Source organism: Etheostoma spectabile, chromosome 18, assembly GCF_008692095.1.
Source record: "Etheostoma spectabile isolate EspeVRDwgs_2016 chromosome 18, UIUC_Espe_1.0, whole genome shotgun sequence".
Taxonomy (NCBI): domain Eukaryota; kingdom Metazoa; phylum Chordata; class Actinopteri; order Perciformes; family Percidae; genus Etheostoma; species Etheostoma spectabile.
In genome coordinates this window covers 16,033,555-16,053,236 of record NC_045750.1, presented here as the reverse complement: position 1 = coordinate 16,053,236, position 19,682 = coordinate 16,033,555, and the positions used below count along the sequence as shown (strand labels likewise).

Sequence of the window (19,682 nt, the reverse complement as noted above, 5' to 3'; positions counted from 1 at the left end):
AAAAGCGCTTGGTTTTTAAAATGAATTGTGAAAAAATAAACAAATAAAAAATCAACTTGAACAATAATCTGAGACAAGATGGAATTTGTTGCTTCATACTTCTTATAGTGGCAGGGTAACAAATGAGGTAATTCATCCAATTTCAACTCAACAAGGTTACAAAGAAAACGTCAGGTCGGCACGTCCATATTTGAGGAGTTAAGGCCTTATCAACCTGTAGGCTCATTCCACCAGTACTAAATATTACTCATTCAGACCTTGGTCCTACTGAAATTGGCATTGTCATTTCGTCGGTGAGGTAACCTTAAAAAACAGGTCTGGTATAACAAGATGACAACTGAGGTCACCCTGAGCAACTGCCTAGAGACGACGGTATGTGAGGAAGTGAAGACATATGTAAGCAAGCTGTGGATGTTTAGGTTTACAAATACACTACAGATTTAACACCTCTTTTCACGTTAGTGTTATGCTATACAGGGTTAAATTACAAAAATGGGGTATTATTTTCTGGTACATTGTTAGTACTTTTGCCTGAACTAATTAATTTTTCTGATTTCCAAAGTTTTGATAAGTGTGGTACTGCCCCCTACTGGGGAAGGAAAGCTCCTCAAAAACATAAAGCCCAAGCATGAACCACAAGTGATGGCAAATACTTAAAAAGGAACAATATTAATTTTGATCAACAAATGTATTTTTTGTATATAAAATACAGTGCGGGAATGCTTGTAAAATACAGACATCGAAAATATTAGGTCAATTGAAATCAAAATACATAAATAAGTAAAAAAGCTAAACTCTAAAAGGGAATGTTTATCTTTACAGTTAAAAGGTTTGGCTCTTTAGGTTTAAAGAAGTAGTCATCAGTGCTATTTTCATATTATTCAAGTAACTACACAACAAAGAATAACAAAGTCATTGTGAAACTAATATTGGCGTTTACATTATGGCAGCGCTTGCTTTTGTGTCATTAGCACTTTGAAATAATCTCCTGACAGCTTTTGTAAACTTTCACTAAGCAGTTCAGCCTTGGCTTCGAACTCTGAAAAAAAATGAGAAAAGAAGGTTTTAGAAACAGGTTACAGTGAACGACACCGTGCGCATTAGAATCCCATACACAGGAAGTAAACAAGAATCAAAGCACAAAAGCAAGTTGCTTCATGGGATATGTGTACACCTTGCAGTTAACCTTACCTGAAACAATGGCACAACACTTGACACTGCGTCTGGATCTGAAGGCTCCTTCAACAGCACACAAAGGTAGTAGATGATTTGATGCTGAAAAAAAAGCATTAGATGTCAGTGTGCTCATCCTTCAAAAAGCAGAAACTGTAACTGTAGTATGGATAATATATAGAATAATGATGTTTATAATGTAAATGTCCTTATTCACCATGTAAATAGCTTCATTGATGACAATGTCCTTGATCTTGCCCATCTCAATGAAGGTGGTGGTCTCACGGCCTGAGGCGTAGCTGGAGGACACCTGTACGCCCAAGGAGCCGATGACAAGCAGGGACTCGTGGTCTACCTTCACAAAGTGGATGTGAAACATCATGCCGGCCAGGGTGATGAATATAGCACTGGTCAGAACAGCTGTGTTCTGCAAGAGAGGGGAAGATATATACATGAAGGTCATGGTAGTGTAACATGTTCCAAAAAATCGTTATATACCACTCAAAAACGAAAAGAATAGTCTGATCATGCACACGCACAGATCAAAGGGAGCACTACTAATATTTTGTCCACTAAACAAATGACAGTAATAAAGATTCAGAAGATTGTATATACATATTTTACCTAATACTACATGCAAACTATCACAGAAACAGCACCTTCTGATACTAGAGTAAAAAGATGTCACAGTACATTGATGTAGCCCTAGTGGACATGATTTTGGTCTAATATTTTTCAACTTTTTTTCATTTAAAGATGAATTTACAAAACATTCAGTCATCACAGCTCAAAACATAAAATTATAAAGAAAGAGATTGCAACTTATATAACATGAGATCAGCTAACAGAAGTATTAAATACAATATAAACAGATCCATGACGTGAACAAAATAAAAATAAGTAAAAATGTGACAGATTTACAGACCTCGTTAATGATATTGACAACAGATGTTCTTAATTAAACAGATTGGAGTATATATAAGAAATAGTTATGGCTTTCTTATTTGTTACTAATTTAAGAGACTCAAAATATGTCAATTTCAATTTGGAATAGTATATATAGCATGGTCTTGAATTTGAAAAATAAATTGAAAATTTTGATTTATGAATACGAAACTTCCCCAATAAAATAAAAAGAGTACCAATACTACATACGTTTCTATCTTTACACTCGAAATATGCAATAATATGTTTCCCTTCAAGTGAGATTATACGTGTTGTTTTAGATATATCATATCATTTTCAAAACTTTTCCAGAATGTAATACAAAAAGAACCACCATAAAAAAGATGAGTTAAAGATTCTTAAATAACTGTCGTATTTTGCGACTTTGGCGCAGTGATTCAGTTAGGAGTGACTCTTACCTCGGTGAAGAAGAACACAGCGTACGCCAAAAGCCAAACACAGCAGGTGTACACCATCACCTTGCCGATGGACACCTTGGGGACGCTGACAATGAACTCGCTGCAAAGGCTAGAGTGACACTGGCAGTCCAGAGATATGCTTTTGCCATTAATGTCAGTGAATGCTTCATCTTCCATCATGAACCCAACAAATTAGGGGAGAGTAACATGAGGCGAACAGCGAATTCGCAGAAACAGTTAGCTTAGCCAGCTAGCTAACACTGAAGACAGGTTAGCATCGAATTAGCTTTGGCTATCTGTGAACAGGCAAGGTCAGTCGCATTTAAAATCATAAAGTACTGCTTTCTTAGAAGGAAACTTATTCATGCATACTTACATACATCCATACATAACGTTACATACATACGACGCTAAGTTTCTCCAGTTAAATATAATATATGAAAAAGTGAGGGCAAAATACTGGACACTCGCAGGAACACTGATGTCACGATCAAGTCTCACATTAGTTGCACTCGTTACTGACACCGGGTTGTTCGGTTGGATGTTGTCACTAAGTAGCGTTAACTAAAATAACGTACGGTGCGGGCATCGTCGTTCTGCGTGTTTACAACAACCAGAGTCAATTAAATATTCAATAAACTTAGTAATAAAACACATATGACGCCGAAATAAGTTTTAACACGGTGTGTACCAATATCAGTTGCTGTCTCCGTCTAACTTTGTAGGTTTCGGTGTACGCCGGGATACATTAAAAGTGAACACAGCAGCTGGAAGATGCGAAGCATTATGGGAAACGGTTAATATCTTCATCGTCTTTATCCACATTTATTTATTTGGGTAGGCGGTTAGCTATTGTCAAACTACCTTTAGAAACCATTTCAGGACAAGAGTATGAGTTAGTGTGTGCACTTTCAAATAGTTATAATTTCAATGTAATCCTCGTCTTTCTTTGCAACTCGCAAATCCTGTATTTCCCAGAATGCATTCTGTTTTATGACTTTTGAACTCTGGATAAAAACAAGCCGATCAGCTGATGTAAAAGCAAAACAACATCTACAAGGGTCTGACACAGAATAGCTCAGCTAGCTAACCGGTTCAACAGCGTTTGCTGTTATGTGGTGGCAGCCGGCGGTCCGGTGTTAGCCAGTATACGTGTCCACTTTTAGACTGCTGAGGCACGGCGGCGTTTCAGCAAGCCGTTGTCCGTCGGACTGGAAGCCACCGCTAGGTCAGTCGATAGAAACGAAGGTTGCTTGTTTCTCCAGTGTGTCCCTTTGTGTCGCTATTGCTTGATAACAGCGACATATTTATTACTGAGTTTGAAAACGTATTTTTCTTTGCTTTTTTTAGACGTGACGAGCACACCGGGCTACTTTTAAATAGCAACGCAGCATCGACAACTTAGCAGCAACATTACCAAAACAAGACAAGAGATGCAGGGCAGCTACTGTTAGCTCCAATAGCAAAACTGTTGTGCCAAACATAAAGTAGTTAATATTCTTAACAAATGTTTGAAATTGCTGCCTGGTCTTGCTTTACTACCGACTGAATACCATTTAAAGTAAGCAGCAACTGGATCCTCAGCTTAACGTCATAATAGGCGACTTTATGACAGTATGAGTGAAAAGGCTTTTTGGATAATTTGAACAAAGGAGGTTACATCACATCTGGTCGTAGGCATTTGCGTAACCAGATCATTGTGTCTTCCGCTGCATTGCCTTTCCAACCCTATCCAGTTACTGTCACTAACCCCTGACCTGTCAGCTTTGAGATGAGTGGTCCAGGTCCAGCTGTGGATAAAGGATTGAACCCAGTGTTAGGCTGCCAGGAGAGCTACGCCTGTGGGGGTTCAGATGAGGCTGCGTTTGAATGCGACGAATGCGGCAGCTTGCAGTGTGCCCGCTGTGAACTGGAGCTCCATCGCCAGGTGCGGATGAGGAATCACGACCGGGTTCGGATTGCACCAGGCCACGTTCCTTTCTGTGACTCGTGTAAAGGGGACAGCAGCTGCTCTTACAGCGGCGGACGGCTCCGAGCACTGGTGCGCTGCCAGGGTTGTAAGATCAACCTGTGTTTGGACTGCCAGAAACGCACCCACAGTGGAGTCAACAAGAGGAAGCACCCTCTGACACCCTACCCCCCTGCCAAAGCTCCCCAGGATAACAGTCTGGGTGCTGGGGAGTCACAGATGGAGATCCTGAAAGCCGAGCTGGAGAAGGTGTGCAGCTTCCTGTTGGTGGACGAGAGGGAGGAGATGCAGGTAAATATCTTATAATCACGTTTGAATCATTTGATAGCACTTCATTATGAGGATGTTATGACGATGGGGCTGATCATGTGTGGATTCTCAGGTGGAGGATGAGGATGACTTTGTTAGCAGACTGGGCTGCAGGTCTGACGAGCTCCTCAAAGTGGTCTCCATCTTTGGAAACACTGGGGAGGGCAAGTCGCACACCCTGAACCACACGTTTTTCCTTGGACGAGAAGTGTTCAAGACCTCACCCACCCAAGAGTCCTGCACTGTGGGTGTGTGGGCAGCTATGGACCCCGTACACCGGGTGGTAGTCATCGACACAGAAGGACTGCTTGGGGCTGGTATGGGACTAACCATGGATCAGCTTAATATAATGTAATAAACAGGGGTAGCTGGAAGCTGTTTTTCCTCAATTAACACACATTTACCACTGCGTTGGTTTTCACTCATCAGGAGCTAATCAGGGTCAGCGAACACGCCTGCTCCTCAAAGTCCTGGCTATCTGTGATGTGGTCATCTACCGAACCCATGCCGACCGTCTCCATGACGATCTCTTCAAGTTCCTTGGTGATGCCTCAGATGCCTACCTTAAACACTTCACCAGGGAGCTGAAAGCGACTACCACCCGCTGTGGTCTGGATGTCCCGTTGTCCACTCTGGGCCCTGCTGTAATCATCTTCCATGAGACCGTCCACACCAAGCTTCTAGGATCAGGTACATGAGTCACCCCCTTTTTTTTATTTCTTTGGACTGTACTTTGTTGGAATTTCAAGAACATGACTAGAATAAGATTGTTTCATTTTTAATACCTTCTATCTCCTACCTTATCTCCTCTCTGTGACTATTTGCTTTTCGTCTCTAGACAAACCATCTGAGTCGGCCGAGCGTCTTCTCCAGGAGCGTTTCAGGAAGCTGGGTCTGTTTCCAGAAGCGTTTAGCTCCATCCAGTACCGTGGGACTCGAACCTACAACCCTCCCACAGACTTCAGCGGTCTGCTGCGCAGCCTGGAGCAACAGCTGGACAACAACACCACCCGCTCGCCACGCTCCGCCAGCGTCATCTACAAGGCTCTGCAGGTAGTGAAGCTTGATTGTAAGGAGAAGTGTGTATTAGAATGTGTTATTATTTACTATTGATTATATAATATATTATAAATGTCCTGGCTGATTATCATGGCTGTTATTGGGCAATTTGCGGATTATCTGTATCAGTGTTTTATTTTACCGCTAACCGATAAAATCAATTAATTAAAAAGTGTGCTAGTTTGGCTCCGCAACAGCTCCCCAAGCAAGGAAGTTTGTAACATTCCAAAATGTAAATTTTGACTAAAATATCGGTTAGCGTTCAATTTTATTAACAACTGAAAATAGCTATTGACATCAGCCCTGAAAACCTAGTATTGGGCGACCCCTAATAATTACAGTGAACGGTATTGACTCTTCCTGTCCCTCCATCTCCTCCCGGCTCCTTCCCTCAGGCTCTGAGTGAGCGCTTTAGCGGGGAGATTTCCGAGGAGTACATGGCCAGTAACTCCTTCTTTCCAGATGAGTACTTTACCTGCTCTAGCCTCTGCCTCAGCTGTGGGTACGTGTCTCTTTGGATCTATAAAGGACAACATTGTTAACAAGATCATTATTAAATGAATAAGAAATGGAACAGTATTATTATTATTTTTTTTTGAATTGTGATTTAATAATATTTGTTAAAAATGTCACCCTCAAAAAAATCAACATTAATATAATCCTTAAATATTCTGGCCTTTGTCTCTGACTTTCAGCTCAGGCTGTAAGAGAAGCATGAATCACCTGAAGGAGGGACTCGACCACGAAGCCAAACATCGCTGCCGCTACTCTGCACAGTATGACAACCGCATCTACACTTGCAAGGCAAGTAGAAGCCCAAAATGCCGCACATGTGTATGTTGAAGTATTCTTGCTTGACAAGGTTCTGAGTGTCTGTGCTGAACTTCTCAGGCGTGCTACGAGGGCGGGAAGGAGGTAATCGTTGTTCCCAAAACGACGGCCTCGTCTGACTCACCGTGGTTTGGCCTGGCCATCTACGCCTGGTCTGGGTGAGTCCAGCTACAACACAACCATTTGGAAGATGTTTGGAAATAGATTTCCTAGCGAGCACAGTGTGATCAACCTACTTATTTGCTATTAGTTCACAATTCTAACAACAGAAAGTGCATAGAGAAATGTATTGCAAGACCAAGAGGCAACAGAATCTGTCCCCTTCCTACTGGAACTGAGATTTATTTTGTCTCTGTCCAGGTATGTAATCGAGTGCCCCAACTGTGCAGTGATCTACAGAAGCAGGCAGTACTGGTATGGAAACCAGGACCCAGTGGAAACAGTGGTTAGAACAGAGATCCAGCACATCTGGCCTGGGGTAAGGCCACAGTGGAACAGCCTACATGAGATTCTGCCTAAACCAATTAAACACAGTTGCAAGCCAAGGTTTTAAAGGTTTTAACTTAAATAAATGTTGTCACATCTATTGCGTGCTGCATGTGCAGTATATTCTTGTCAGTCGGCTGTATGTTGATGCCCAAAAAACTAATGCAAAATGTGGTTTATGTCCTTTTTCATGAAATCATGATGACGTAAGCGTGCTTAGTCAAAAGTGCTGAGTGTAGAATCCTAAATGCCAAGCACAAATCATGCTACTGCCTAAATTATTGTATTTGTGGCATTCTCTGTGGTGGTCTAAAATACTCTGTACACAACTCTAAAATCAAGATTCTATTACAATATATATGCGGGTACAACAGAAAGTGTATTCATTTGTATCTTTCTCTTCTTGCCTTTCTTTTCAGTCTGACGGTTTTTTGAAAGACAACAACAACGCTGCCCAGAGGCTGCTGGATGGAGTCAAATACATTTCTCAGTCAGTGTCTGAACTCAGCGTCAAGCCTGCCAAAGCAGTCACCTCCTGGCTTACCGACCAGATCGCTCCCACCTACTGGAAACCCAACTCCCTTATCCTGGTACGTAACTAACACGGCACCAAATTAACCAATTTACCAAAATAGTTGACCATTCATTTAATTGAAGTTGATCAACTCCTCTTTGCAGCTCTAGACTGAGAGTGTATTTATCGAATCAAGAAACAGACCCAAGGGCAACTGGGCAGCTCACCTGGTTGAGTGTGCACCCATATACTTATATACCCGTATAGGCTTAGTCCGGACAATAGATGCCCAGGCTGTTAGTTACACACCTGTGAAACCAGACATGGTGTTCCTAATATGGACAGGATTCAATGGTGAAATACTTCTACTCGATGGAATTCTATTTACAGTGTGACAACTGGAAGTACTGTGTGTGTTGCAGAAATGTCATAAATGTGGGGAAGAGTTCCAGCCCAACGACACCAAGCACCACTGTCGTGCCTGTGGAGAAGGCTTCTGTGACCCCTGCTCCTCAAAAACCCGTCCGGTCCCGGAGAGGGGCTGGGGCCTCGCACCTGTCCGAGTCTGCGACGCGTGTTTCCACAACAGGGGAATCCCAACGGGTAATTCCCTCTCAAGACTCAACGTGATGTCAGTGTAAATGTTTGTGAGTGCCTGGTTTCACGTGTGCATGTTTCCCCTTTGCAGAGTTACTGGATGCTGCGTTGGAGGAGGAGGGAGGCACCCTGATAGCCAGGAAGGTTGGGGAGGCGGTTCAGAACACTTTGGGAGCTGTAGTCGGTGCCATCGACATACCTCTCGGTGAGCAGTACATCCGTCGACATGATGGTCAAAACAGACAGAGATCACTTGTAACTGAAACTACCACAGCGGTTGATCCACAGTCATATTAAATAGGGCTGAAAGAATAATTGCATTAGCAATAATATCGCAATATGTTAAAATATTTTATTTTTTAATCGCAAAGGTTGCAATTACATTCTGGTTCTGTGAAAAGCAAGAGTAAAGCAGTCTGCAGAGGAACTGCGGAAACTTGGCACGCTATGCCGTACCTCGACAGAACCCGACACTTATTCTTTTTTTATTCGTTTTTTTGGGGTGGGGGTGTCAATACAGCATTGTATCTCGATATTTTTTTTCGGGGAAATACTGTATTGATACACAAGATGCCAAGTATGGATTTATTATTATATATGTGCTGGTCAGTTTGTCTGCTTGACAATCCCATTTTGCAGCAAGAAAATTGGAGTGAGATGAACAAACAGACATTTATCTTTTTTAGATAAAATAATTATGACAGTTTCCTTTTGGGTACATAATCTGAAACTGTTTGTAAAAAAAAGGTAATCCATTTCAACTTATCGCGGAATGTTAGAATGTGTTCAAAATCACAACAATATTGTATTGTGAGGCCTGGCCTCTGGTGATTTTCCAGCCTATTATTAAAAAGCAACCCAAAATATTGGCAATTAGATTATTTCCCAAAACTGTTCAGCCCTGATATTAACTGCTGCTTCCAGGCCTGGTGAAGGACGCAGCTCGGCCGGCCTACTGGGTCCCGGATCAGGACATCCACTCCTGCAGCGAGTGCAAGAGGGACTTCTCCCCACGTCTCTCCATCCACCACTGCCGCGCCTGTGGCCAGGGAGTGTGTGACGACTGCTCTCAGGAGCGGCGCGCCGTGCCTTCCCGCGGCTGGGACCACCCAGTGAGGGTCTGCAACGGCTGCAACCAGAAACCCGGGGAGCTCTAGCAGGAGGGGGACGGTTAAGGAAGCTGGCCTCTGCGAAAACTGGAATTGACAACATTTGGGCTAAAAGGCTTCAGTTCCCTTTTGTCTCTTTAGTGGCATTTCTTGGCTTCCACTAGACTGTCCTGGGGCAGGTTGGACTCGGTTTATTGTTTTTTTTAACGCCATCTTCACGTCACGTCAGTCCCCTGATGCTATTTCACTTTAATATTCCTATATTTTACACTGTGAAGAATACCAATCAGAGGGAGAACTTGAATATCAAGGTCTGAGAGATAAAACTTGACAGCGTTTTATAAAAGTGAGTATTGTACGTGCTTGCAATTAAGTTCAGGTAAATACCCATTTGATCCTTTAAAACTTGTAATGATGCGTGTGACCTCCCCGTGACAATCCCCGCCTCCCCCCAGTGTGACACACTAGACTAGTACTATAAGCACCTTTTTGTAGTCTGGGGCTACTTGGGTGAGCCGTTTTAATAGAATTACTGACTGAGCATCTTAAACTGATTCTGGGTAAGCACTTTTATTCTAAGATTGTTTCTGCAGAAGTCCTGGATATAGCATTTAGGGCTGGCTTTAGAGGAAACAATGGAAAACTTGAAGAAGAAAAAAACATCCACCACAATAAATTTTGAATGCATCTACAGTAGTTTTCCTCTGTACAGTAGTTTTTAGGCCCTGCGAGCTTTAGTTCCTGCCAGTCTTTGGCTTCTCTAGAACAATCTGAAGCCAATGATGTGCCGTAGAACGGTCTGAGATGCATTCCGACTTATAGAATCCTATAGTATTAACTTCTTACATCATCCCTCAATGCTTTGTGGTTGTTTGTCCATTTGAATGGGCAGCTAATAGAACAGCCTTAATAATGCTGTTGACTTTATTTTGCATAGAATATACATATATGGGAAAACAGTTTACTTAAATAGGACGGAACAAAAATGGCCTCGTTTTTAAAATGTTAAAACTGTTATCCAAGACAAACAGGACAAATCTGACTGCAGTTGGATGAAATGATACAGGAACTGCTTTTATAGTGGCTGGCTCACAGAAGCAATATGGAACAGAAAACTTGAAACCATTTTTTGAGGCTGGCCCCTCAAAACAGGAAATAATTAGAAGATCAAGCGTTTACTCTGTCAACTCAGGCTGTGTAGCTAGTTAGCTAGGAGCACCAAGCGGGCAACGTTTTGAGACTGTCCCACACAACTGTCTGACAAATACAACATATGATGATGCAGATAGGCTTTTGACTGTATTGATTTTCTTTTGGGGGGGGCGGGGGGGTCTATCAGGTTCTGAGTAGGAGAGTTGCCATTTCAACAAATAAGCTTAAAAAACACTTTGACCTGAATAAGTGAACTATCTAATCACTGTCCCTCTCTCAGTCAATATCACAAGGAACAAATCAATACCTTTTATGTTCATGTATCGTTATGTATTAAACTGCAGGAACTCAGTCGGTGTGTGTGTGTGTCACTTAGGAGCAAGTACAAAGCAACAGATTGCTGTGTTAACCATTTCTTTTTTTAGAATAGAATTGTCATTCAACAGCAATTAGAAACTTGATTTCTAGTATAAACACAGTATTCCTTTCAAATTCAGATCAGAGATATCCTGAAATTACATTAGAAATAAGGTCAATTATGTCACAAGTAAGAGCACTTTTTTTGTTACACAAATCTTAACTGCAGTAATTGTGTGCACTTGTATATGCACTCCTGTATGTAGCACTTCTATTTCCTTTTGGCACAAACAAGCGGGTCAAAAAACTTTCCCCTGAGACTTCAATGTAACGCTTCCCAATCAAAAGTTCACTGCTACCTTGTGGAATTGTCCTGCATACATGACAGAACCCTTTCAATTATAAAATACTTATAGATTTTGTATATATGATATAACTCCATCCATACATTTGGCAAAAGAAAAAAGATGGTGTCCTTGTCTTAAGAATGATTTGTGAGAAGAAGCTTTCTCAGTCTTCTCCTAAAAGCTGGCCGGCTGCTCTCCTCCTTCCTGGTAGTCGGTGCTGTATGGGAAGTAGTAAAGGTCGTGTTTGACGGCCATTAGCAGGCCGGGGAGCCCCCTGCCGCCGCCCAACTTGGAGGAGAAGACCACGCTCGGGATCAGGTCGTTTGCAGTCGGGTGGGGTGATGGGATAGTCCTTAGTAGGTGGCCGTCTTTTAGGCTCCATAACCTTGTGTAGCAATCCTGACCGACTGGGGAAGGAACACAGGATACATTTGAAATTTTCCAATTAGGGTTAGAAAGCACCATGGGAGAGACAGAAATCTTTGATGGCTTCAGATCTCTCAAACTCTCTTTTTAAAATACCTTATCTGTCAGTTGCGTAGCGCTAATGCTAGCCTTGTCTGTATACATGTATGTTTCCCGTTGATAAAATTACATATGGGGAGAGAGAGTTGAATACATTTACTGCACTCAAGCTGTAGCATACTTCATGTTACACATACATCTATACTGATTTGATAACAGCTGAGACAACGTCGGCAGTATTGGCGCAAAATAGGCGACAGAATATTGTTCTGTATTGACAGGTGCAATATTTGTAAATCAATTATTTTTTTAATTTACATTTATATCTGCATTTATGTCAAAACATAAGCATAGACTTTCAAACATCAAAATGTAATTTTTGTGTCAAATTACTTCTATTTTGCCTGGAAATGCATGAAAAATTGGTGTCTGTCCTATTTCTAGCATGCATGTGTTTTCGGTGCGGCTCGGGCCGCGCCTGAGACGTGTGTCACGCAGGCAGCTGTAACCTGTTAACATGCTAGGCGAAATAAAAATGGACACGCCACGCAGCTGACACGCACCCCGCCATGCAGGCAGTGTGCAGCAGGAGCCTTATGCTAAGTATGTTGGAGCATAGCAACTGTTAAACCTGGTATTTCCTTGATTAAGTTTTCAACAAGAGTATGTTGACCATGTGGTGTCCTCTCCTACCTGCCAACAAAAGCCCCTCAGGCTCATTGACGTGGATGGGAAGGTAGGCATGCTCATTATAATGCCCTTTGTACTCCTGCACTGCCTTAGTCACTCGCACATCCCACAGCTTGATCTGCACATAAATGAAGAAAACACACAAAGTTAAAGCAGTAATACAATCCATGTGGGTTAATATTTCTTGTAATTGTTTTCTATCTTTTATCTTGGGGGTCATTAGCCTCATCACAGGACCAAATCATAGTTAAAATACTGGTCATCTAGAGCTCAATGTTTACATAACACACAAAAATCTAATTTTCAAGCCAGTAACCTAACCTGGCCAAGCATGTCCGCAGCAAGCAGGTAGTTCTCATCCTGCAGGACGCGTACGGAGGTGATGGCTGATTCTTGATGGAAGCGGCTGGCTTTCCAGCTTTGATCCCTGCGGCCGCGCTGTCGCAGGTCAATGCTGAAGATCTCTCCTGATCGGCAACCATTAAACAGCACAGGGACCTAAGACAAAGAAAAGGAGGTATTTTACTTTCTTGGAGTTGCTTTTCTTTCTGACATTGTGCCTAGTCACACAAAGATAAGTCCATACTATAGCATTAACAAGTGAACTTAAACATGCTTGAATTACTTTAATGGAACAGATGACTCACCCTAAGGGCAAACTGCTGAGCCAAGACATCGCTGCCGGTGCTGTACGTCTGCGTTCGGCCCGTCTCTGCATCTTTCACTATCACTCTACGAGACAGGCCTGCCAACACACACGAGAACACATCATTTTTGTAGATTCATACGATTGTGTAGAGGAAATGTTTGTCCCCTCAATAAACAAGCTCTCTTTTCTAGATCCATTTTTTAATTCGTTATTGCAATGAACTAAAACAAGCGACCAGGTTACTCTGTATAGCTGCGGTGTCAAACTCAGTTTCACTAAGGGCCACACTGGAAAAGTAGAATCACATCAAGGGACAGACATGTAGAGTGTATTGCAAAAAACCTTTTACTGTATTACTGCGTGTCTCCTATAGTCTTCTCACTTACAGTTTGGTTGACAAAAATGTCAAAGAAAATGCCGAAAAGCGCCAAATGTTGAATAAAGCTACAGAATTGTAAGAACTTGCAAGAACTTAGCGGATAAACATTTTTTGTGAACCAAAATATATATGAGGGCCGGATCAAAATTTGCGGGGGGCCAGATTTGGCCCTTGGGCCTTGAGTTTGACACGTGCTGTGTAGCAAAGCAAGCATGTGTTGGTGTAGCTTTGTCTCTGCCTGAAAAAATGGAGTATGATTTAACACCCCAAAACTCTAGCTAAGCTAACAAACTCACAGCTCTACAGAAGCTAATAACTATAATTATCTGTTTAGGAATATCATATTTGATTATGGGTTGCAAAAGAAATGATGACAGCTGGACAGACCAGTGCTAAAAGTCTTGTCAAACTGGGGGTTGAAGCACCAAGCACAAGACCAGGCTGACGATATCTTAAAGCTACACAGCATCCCGGGCTGGTCTGAGGAAAGAGGACGAGAGAGAAGAAATATTAAAACGGAGAGGTAAACATACAAAACCAACATGAAGTTAATTACAAATTCAGGAATATAAAAGCCAAACGAGGGTTAAGAAACTACTAAGGGTCATTATGAATGATTCTGATTATATCGGAAAGTTTCTTCAATACCAAAGCCTTATGTCAAAATCCACCTTCTAAAAATAAGAAAATATAAAAGCCTTGGGCTCCCATGGGGAAAGTGGTGCCGCCAGACCGCTGTGCTCACAAGTTCAAATCATTTCAACTTTGACCTTGTTGCAGCTGACATTTCAAGGCACAACCAATTCCAGAACGTATATATCCGCGCTGCGTTGGGCCTCTCTGCTCTGCACCCTACCTCGCGGTTCTACCGTAGATCACGTGTATGCGGCTTAATGTGAATGTGTTAAACAGTGTAAGAAACCTGAGAGGATTCTATTCAGTACAACCTGGGTTGGAGTTGCTGAAGAGAGAAGCAGGAAGTAAACTGACGCAGCCGGGGGTGTCTGCTGCTCCTACCAGACACAGCCTGACAGTCAGCTCAGTCAAGGGAAACACAGGCAGTGTCCAGGAGGCACTTGAGTTTTAGGACATGTAGGCTGACTAAGAACACTACTCAAGCTAAAGAAGGATACAAGACGTGGGAGTCTGGGTAGTTGACCGAGGCCCAGCAGATGGAATTCACCTGAAACACATTAAGTCAACCCTTTAGCTTCCGGGATTTAAATACATAATACATATATGATATAATAATAATACAATGTAAAAGGTTTCCACAAAATGTAGGGTGGAAGTTGGCTACAGTGAAAATAAAATGTGTACACATTCAGAGGTACTGGTCCTGTGAAACACCCCCACCTTGCGATTCGTGAAGTAGAGGTTGTCGCACATTTCCACAGACAGAGAGCCCCGGCTGCTGCTGCTGAAGTTCATAATGCCGTACTTGCAGCCTCCGTGTGACACATCATTCACCGTGAACACTCGCTCACATGCAGAGTCCCCCTGAGACAGACGAGGACAAGGAGGGGGGATTGAGTTCAAAGAGGATATGCAGTCCAGCAAGTACACTATAAGGATTCTCATGCTTTTTAAACTCTGAATAGATATGTTAGATGTGTTTTTACAGTGCATCTCTTACAACTGCCCTAGCGTGTTTTGCGTGCGTTCTCACCACTATGAGCCGGAAGTTGTCAGTGTTGGGGTTGCTGTTGTCCGTGCTCTGGATCTCTAGTTTGTGGCGTCTCATTCCACTGACCTTCACCTCATGGACCAGCCTGGAGACACACAGTAACCACGTCAACACTGATGAGAAACATCTGCAAACATTTCCCCAAACCAGAACCAATATGTGACGGTGTGTGTCTGTGTATTTATGTATTTAAAAACATGTTTGGCAAAATGACAAATATAAATCATGTGGGTTACAACTGTGTGGGAATTTAATTCATAAAATTGAAACTGTCAGGCAGCACAGTATTTGAGTATATTTTAGCATGTTTCTTTTTCTGACTACTTTCAAACCCATGTCAAAATTGATTAGCATCATTATTAGTGGGCCGGCAATGTTTAAAAGAAAACTCACTCTACACATACAGAACTGATTATCATTATAGTTAGACTGTGTTTTGCTGGGGTTGTTTGCTTTAATGCATTACAGCTGTGGGTTTTGCAATATGGATAGGGTACAAGGAAAACAGCGCTATGTCTTCTGTGTGTGCACATAGCGGAGAGGTACAGTACCTGCAATAGGAGTTCTCAGCTAACATGCCAAGGCGTCTTTTCTGCAGCAGCAGCGAAGAGTTCAGTCCTGTTCTTGGTGCTTTCTATTAAGAAGATAATATTTAAAAAGTATGAAACCCAAGCATGTGGTGAGAAAAAGTACAACTAAAGCTTTAAGCACAAGAAACAACATAATGCTAAAAGCTAAAGAAGGATTGACAAGGTCTGACAACAGACTCACTTTTCTGGGCTTTTCATCCTCTGCAAGCATCTTGTTTCTCTGTTTCTCTCTTTCCTTCTCCTGCAACTGCTCTCTGGTCAGCGGGTTACAGTTGTTGTGTCCAGGCAACAGGCGAAAGTAACGATTTTTCTCCGGGTCAAAGTAGAAACCAGGCAGCTCTGGCAACAGAATAGGTGGTAAATATTAGGCATAGGCATGGACATCTCTTCTTGCTATTCAAGTTACACCCCAAGTAATTTTGTTGACAGTGGTGTTCTTCTTTTGGAAATGCCTTAATTTAAAAAAAAAATGAGGAAAAATCCGACCTTTAAGAATATCAATTTTCTTTGGGAATGAATAATATGTTGTAAATAAATAAATGTTCTTCCTTAAACACACCCCTATGTTAAATTCCCATAGAGGCAGGCATGCATCTTGATAAAGTTCCCTTGGCCTTTGGAATTAAAATAACCCCACATCATCACGGTTCATCATGGCTAATGACACCAGAGAACTGATGTTTGTTTAGTTATGAAGTAGAAGTGTGTGGTGTGCTGACCTGGTGCAGCACTGCTGGTCTTAGATGAGGAGGAAGATGAGGAGGATGATGAGGAGGACGACGACGAGACAGACGCTGACTGGTTTTCATTTCTCCTCTGAGATTCTCTAAATGATGGCCCTGCATCATTATGTCCAGACCTGTGAACAGAACACCATTCTTAATGACGTTACCAACAGTGTCTGTGCTGGGCCGACATTTATCAGACACATATTACAAGTTTTAAACTAAATCATGCGTCATTATGTCCTTAAACATACCACTGCTCGTCCTGTGTTGACCTTTGTCGGTTGCCTCTGTACCAACCACGGCGTTGACCACCTTGTCGCCTGAACGGTCGCTGTCCTTCTTGCCAGTTCCACTTCTTCATCCCTGCTGTTTGAGTCCACACGTAAGGATCCTCTCGCCACGCTGTCTATTATTAACTTCTAGCTATGTGTACGAGTGTGTAAGGCTAGTTAATGCAGCATGTTTACTTGTTAGCTAGGTTAGCTAGCTGCAGTCATTAGCATTTTTGAGCTAACGTTGACTACACATATTTATCGACACATTTCTAGTTATGGTGGAAATTAAACATGAGTTAACGTGAAGACGGTTTTATTACGTTAATATACAGGCTTTCCGTTGAATGTAAACATTCTTTATTTTCTTAATAAACTGATGTTTTGTTACAGTTTCAACCCTCATAAGCTAGCTGGCTAACTGCTGTGTACATTACATTGAGCTCCTGGCATGTTCTCCCGCCTCCAAATGTCATTCATTGGCCGAGTGCTAACAATAGTGCCTGACGTTGCAGACATTCATAGGTTGTTTTCTTTACGAACGTTTCAGCCACGCATCACATATTGTATGACTTTGTTTTATTTACTTACTTATTTAAATACTCTACAGGCTCTAAAGTAACACAAAATGCGTTCTCTCCAAACTCGCATTACCTTTTACCCCAAAACTATTGTTTGATGGTTGTATTAGGCTACAGGCTGGTGAATTATGCCCACATACCCTTAACTAAACAACTCATGAGGTCATGATGTTTGATATTCTTATTTCCCATTGTAATGTTTTCACTAAAATATGGACAAATGCATTTTATTACATGAAATTATTAGTACTCTGAGGACTGGGACATATGTTGACAGATTTCTCTGAGGCCACGCCTATTGTCTTGATGCTAGTGTAGGGCGCACAGTGCCCATGCAGGACCGCATTGGCTGTTGTGTTTTTTCACAAGGGTCCCAAACTACACCGAGAGTTGGAATATTACGTTACAGTCCTGCAGGAAAATGGCGACTGTCATTCATAATCCTTTAAAATCGTAAGTAAATTTCTTATATATATTTTTTTGAACAGTTATTGTCTGATTGTCTGTGATTGATCTATAGGGTTAACCGTGCGTTTAAAAGAAGAACCACACATTAACACTTTCGCCTATGTAGCCTGCTTGGACAGTTCGTGTTATCTGCAGGTTGCCTATACTTGGTGGTTTTTTTTTTGCTGGACCGATATAAAAGCATGCACTCGTGCACAATCTGCAGGGAAAACATCTCCAACCCGCGGGTAAATGTCCGCATGCACTCGATCTCTCGTGCAGTTGGTTTCACTTAGACAGAAAGTTGGTATATCGTCCACATTCTGCTTTATAAACACGCTCGGAAGAAGTTTGCCTGCAGGGCTTCTTTGTCAGCGGTAGACGGGAGAATTTGCATAGATCATTTCATGCAATTATTGCCACAAAGCGCACATTGTGAGGGCGACTCTAGTTGCGCGGCTCGGGCTTTTGCTGCGAATGTCAAATGCATGTAAGCAATGGATAGCGGATTATAATGTGTTATTACCTTGTGACCTCCTTTGATGCATGTAGAAGAAAGCTGCAATGTAATACAGATTAAGGGGGCGTGCAGTTTCCCTGAAGTTAGATTTTAAAACCATGATCACTTAAAGGTGCCCAATCGGTGCATGGCAGTCTATGATTGATTCGTAGAAACATCAACCATCGAGCAGCAAACATGCTACCTTTTGAGAAAATGTGCAAATATGGCCAAATACGAAAAAAACACTAACTATTATTATTTTTTCGCAGTAAAATATCAATGCAAAAGGAATTTGTTAATTTGTTCTATAGATCCCCCTCATGTCTGCCCTGCATTAAGAGCACCTATAACTTTGAGCTCAGCCTATATTACTGAATGCATGTCTAACCTGCTGGCTAACAGCAGATGTTTACCACTTGTCATGTGGAACGTGCAGAGAGTTAGACAATTATCGCATCATCTGGTGTGCAAGAGGCCATATCCATGTTTCTAATGGTGTGCCATAAACCATATCTTTTTCACTTGAGGTAATTTAGTAATAATGTGGAAGTGTAAAGAAATCTTTCCAACTGTCAAATGTAGTAGTCCTCAGCTGTACAAACTCTTAAGGCTTTTTTTTTTTAAATATCTTTTTACACAGAACTATTAATGTGCTGAATATCATTTTCTGTATTCATATACAAAGGAAAGGAAAAGGAACATGACATGTTTATTAAGTACAGAGAGAACTCACGATGGTCTTGTTTTGTAGAGCTCTTTGTTGACACCCAAAAAAGATCCTACTGTACAACCAGCACTCGGGGGGGAGAGAAAGGCTTAAAGCTGTTGTATTCTACAAAAACAGATTAAGCTGTAGATGATGTAGGTATGGGTGTTTTGTGTCTGCAGTTGTGCATGTAGAGCAGCAGATTAGGCGTCCCAGTATTCTCCTGGGTCCATCTGTTGAGAGAGGGAGAGGTAAAGGATGTGATAATAATCTTCCCTGCTCTGGAAGATGAATTACAACCGTCAAAAGCTCTCAGTAAATGCGTCTGCCTTTCTAGACTCATTCAGTCATGTTTAGCTGTGCATATTTACTTGATTTATTTTTTTTACAAATACCTCTTTGTGATTGAAACTGTGTGGCTGTGTGGGATGGGACTAATGAAGAGCTGACATGAGAAGTATTCAAATGAGCGATGTCATCATATGTAGATATGTGTTTATGTTCACGTCCTGTGTCCGTTTACCTCCTTTTTTATCGTTGGGTTAGGATGTGGACTAAGGTTTAGGGAAGTGTAAAGGACGTGGTGTGGGTGGGTCATCATGTATGGGGGTTGTGTTTTTATTATGTGTGTTTGTTGCATGCGTGGGCGGTTGTGTAGCCACCTGCCCCTCCCCCAATTTACGTGAGAGGGAGCGTGAGTGATGGAGGTTTGGGAAGGG

General features: G+C 41.9%; 4 protein-coding genes and 1 long non-coding RNA gene across 9 annotated transcripts in view; 2 read left to right on the top strand and 3 right to left on the bottom strand.

Moving 5' to 3' along the window:
- Window positions 1-508: 508 nt before the first annotated feature.
- pigh (phosphatidylinositol glycan anchor biosynthesis, class H) lies at window positions 509-2,987 on the bottom strand. Its single transcript, XM_032542219.1, has 4 exons — window positions 2,538-2,987; window positions 1,391-1,600; window positions 1,192-1,275; window positions 509-1,039 (listed from the first exon to the last, which is right to left on the bottom strand). The coding sequence occupies exons 1-4, from the start codon at window positions 2,715-2,717 to the stop codon at window positions 968-970; spliced, it is 546 nt and encodes a 181-aa protein (XP_032398110.1). The 5' UTR covers window positions 2,718-2,987; the 3' UTR covers window positions 509-967.
- A 394-nt stretch (window positions 2,988-3,381) lies between these two features.
- zfyve1 (zinc finger, FYVE domain containing 1) lies at window positions 3,382-10,914 on the top strand. The gene is made up of 12 exons (XM_032542211.1): window positions 3,382-4,797; window positions 4,889-5,132; window positions 5,245-5,505; window positions 5,654-5,868; window positions 6,270-6,376; window positions 6,570-6,678; window positions 6,766-6,863; window positions 7,066-7,183; window positions 7,611-7,781; window positions 8,128-8,308; window positions 8,394-8,507; window positions 9,227-10,914. Exons 1-12 carry the CDS (start codon window positions 4,309-4,311, stop codon window positions 9,457-9,459), a joined length of 2,340 nt encoding a protein of 779 aa, XP_032398102.1. The 5' UTR covers window positions 3,382-4,308; the 3' UTR covers window positions 9,460-10,914.
- Window positions 10,201-17,173, bottom strand: wdr21 (WD repeat domain 21). Of its 2 annotated transcripts, XM_032542213.1 has the most exons (14): window positions 16,707-17,173; window positions 16,502-16,586; window positions 16,447-16,471; window positions 15,909-16,066; window positions 15,689-15,771; window positions 15,120-15,222; window positions 14,807-14,950; window positions 14,584-14,633; window positions 14,398-14,477; window positions 13,838-13,930; window positions 13,070-13,167; window positions 12,744-12,920; window positions 12,426-12,540; window positions 10,201-11,674 (listed from the first exon to the last, which is right to left on the bottom strand). In XM_032542213.1, the coding sequence occupies exons 1-14, from the start codon at window positions 16,814-16,816 to the stop codon at window positions 11,442-11,444; spliced, it is 1,554 nt and encodes a 517-aa protein (XP_032398104.1). In that variant the 5' UTR covers window positions 16,817-17,173; the 3' UTR covers window positions 10,201-11,441. The 2 variants fall into 2 exon arrangements, with proteins under 2 accessions (XP_032398104.1, XP_032398103.1); XM_032542212.1 differs by having other exon boundaries at window positions 16,447-16,586; window positions 16,707-17,172.
- Window positions 17,174-17,301: 128 nt separating this feature from the next.
- The window catches only part of dpf3 (double PHD fingers 3), a 25,416-nt gene continuing 23,035 nt past the window's right edge, over window positions 17,302-19,682 (top strand). Inside the window, exon 1 of one of the 4 annotated variants that reach the window (XR_004336047.1) lies at window positions 17,302-17,761. Coding sequence is in view for 2 of the 4 variants with exons in the window: in XM_032542214.1 (XP_032398105.1) it covers window positions 17,730-17,761 (32 nt within the window). In the remaining 2 variants the exon portion in view is untranslated. The remainder of the gene's footprint in view (window positions 17,762-19,682) is intronic. The other 3 variants (XR_004336048.1, XM_032542214.1, XM_032542215.1) reach the window with 3 other exon arrangements.
- The window catches only part of LOC116705809 (uncharacterized), a 6,149-nt gene continuing 5,464 nt past the window's right edge, over window positions 18,998-19,682 (bottom strand). The window contains exon 2 of the long non-coding RNA XR_004336050.1: window positions 18,998-19,196. This is a non-coding gene — a long non-coding RNA (uncharacterized LOC116705809). The remainder of the gene's footprint in view (window positions 19,197-19,682) is intronic.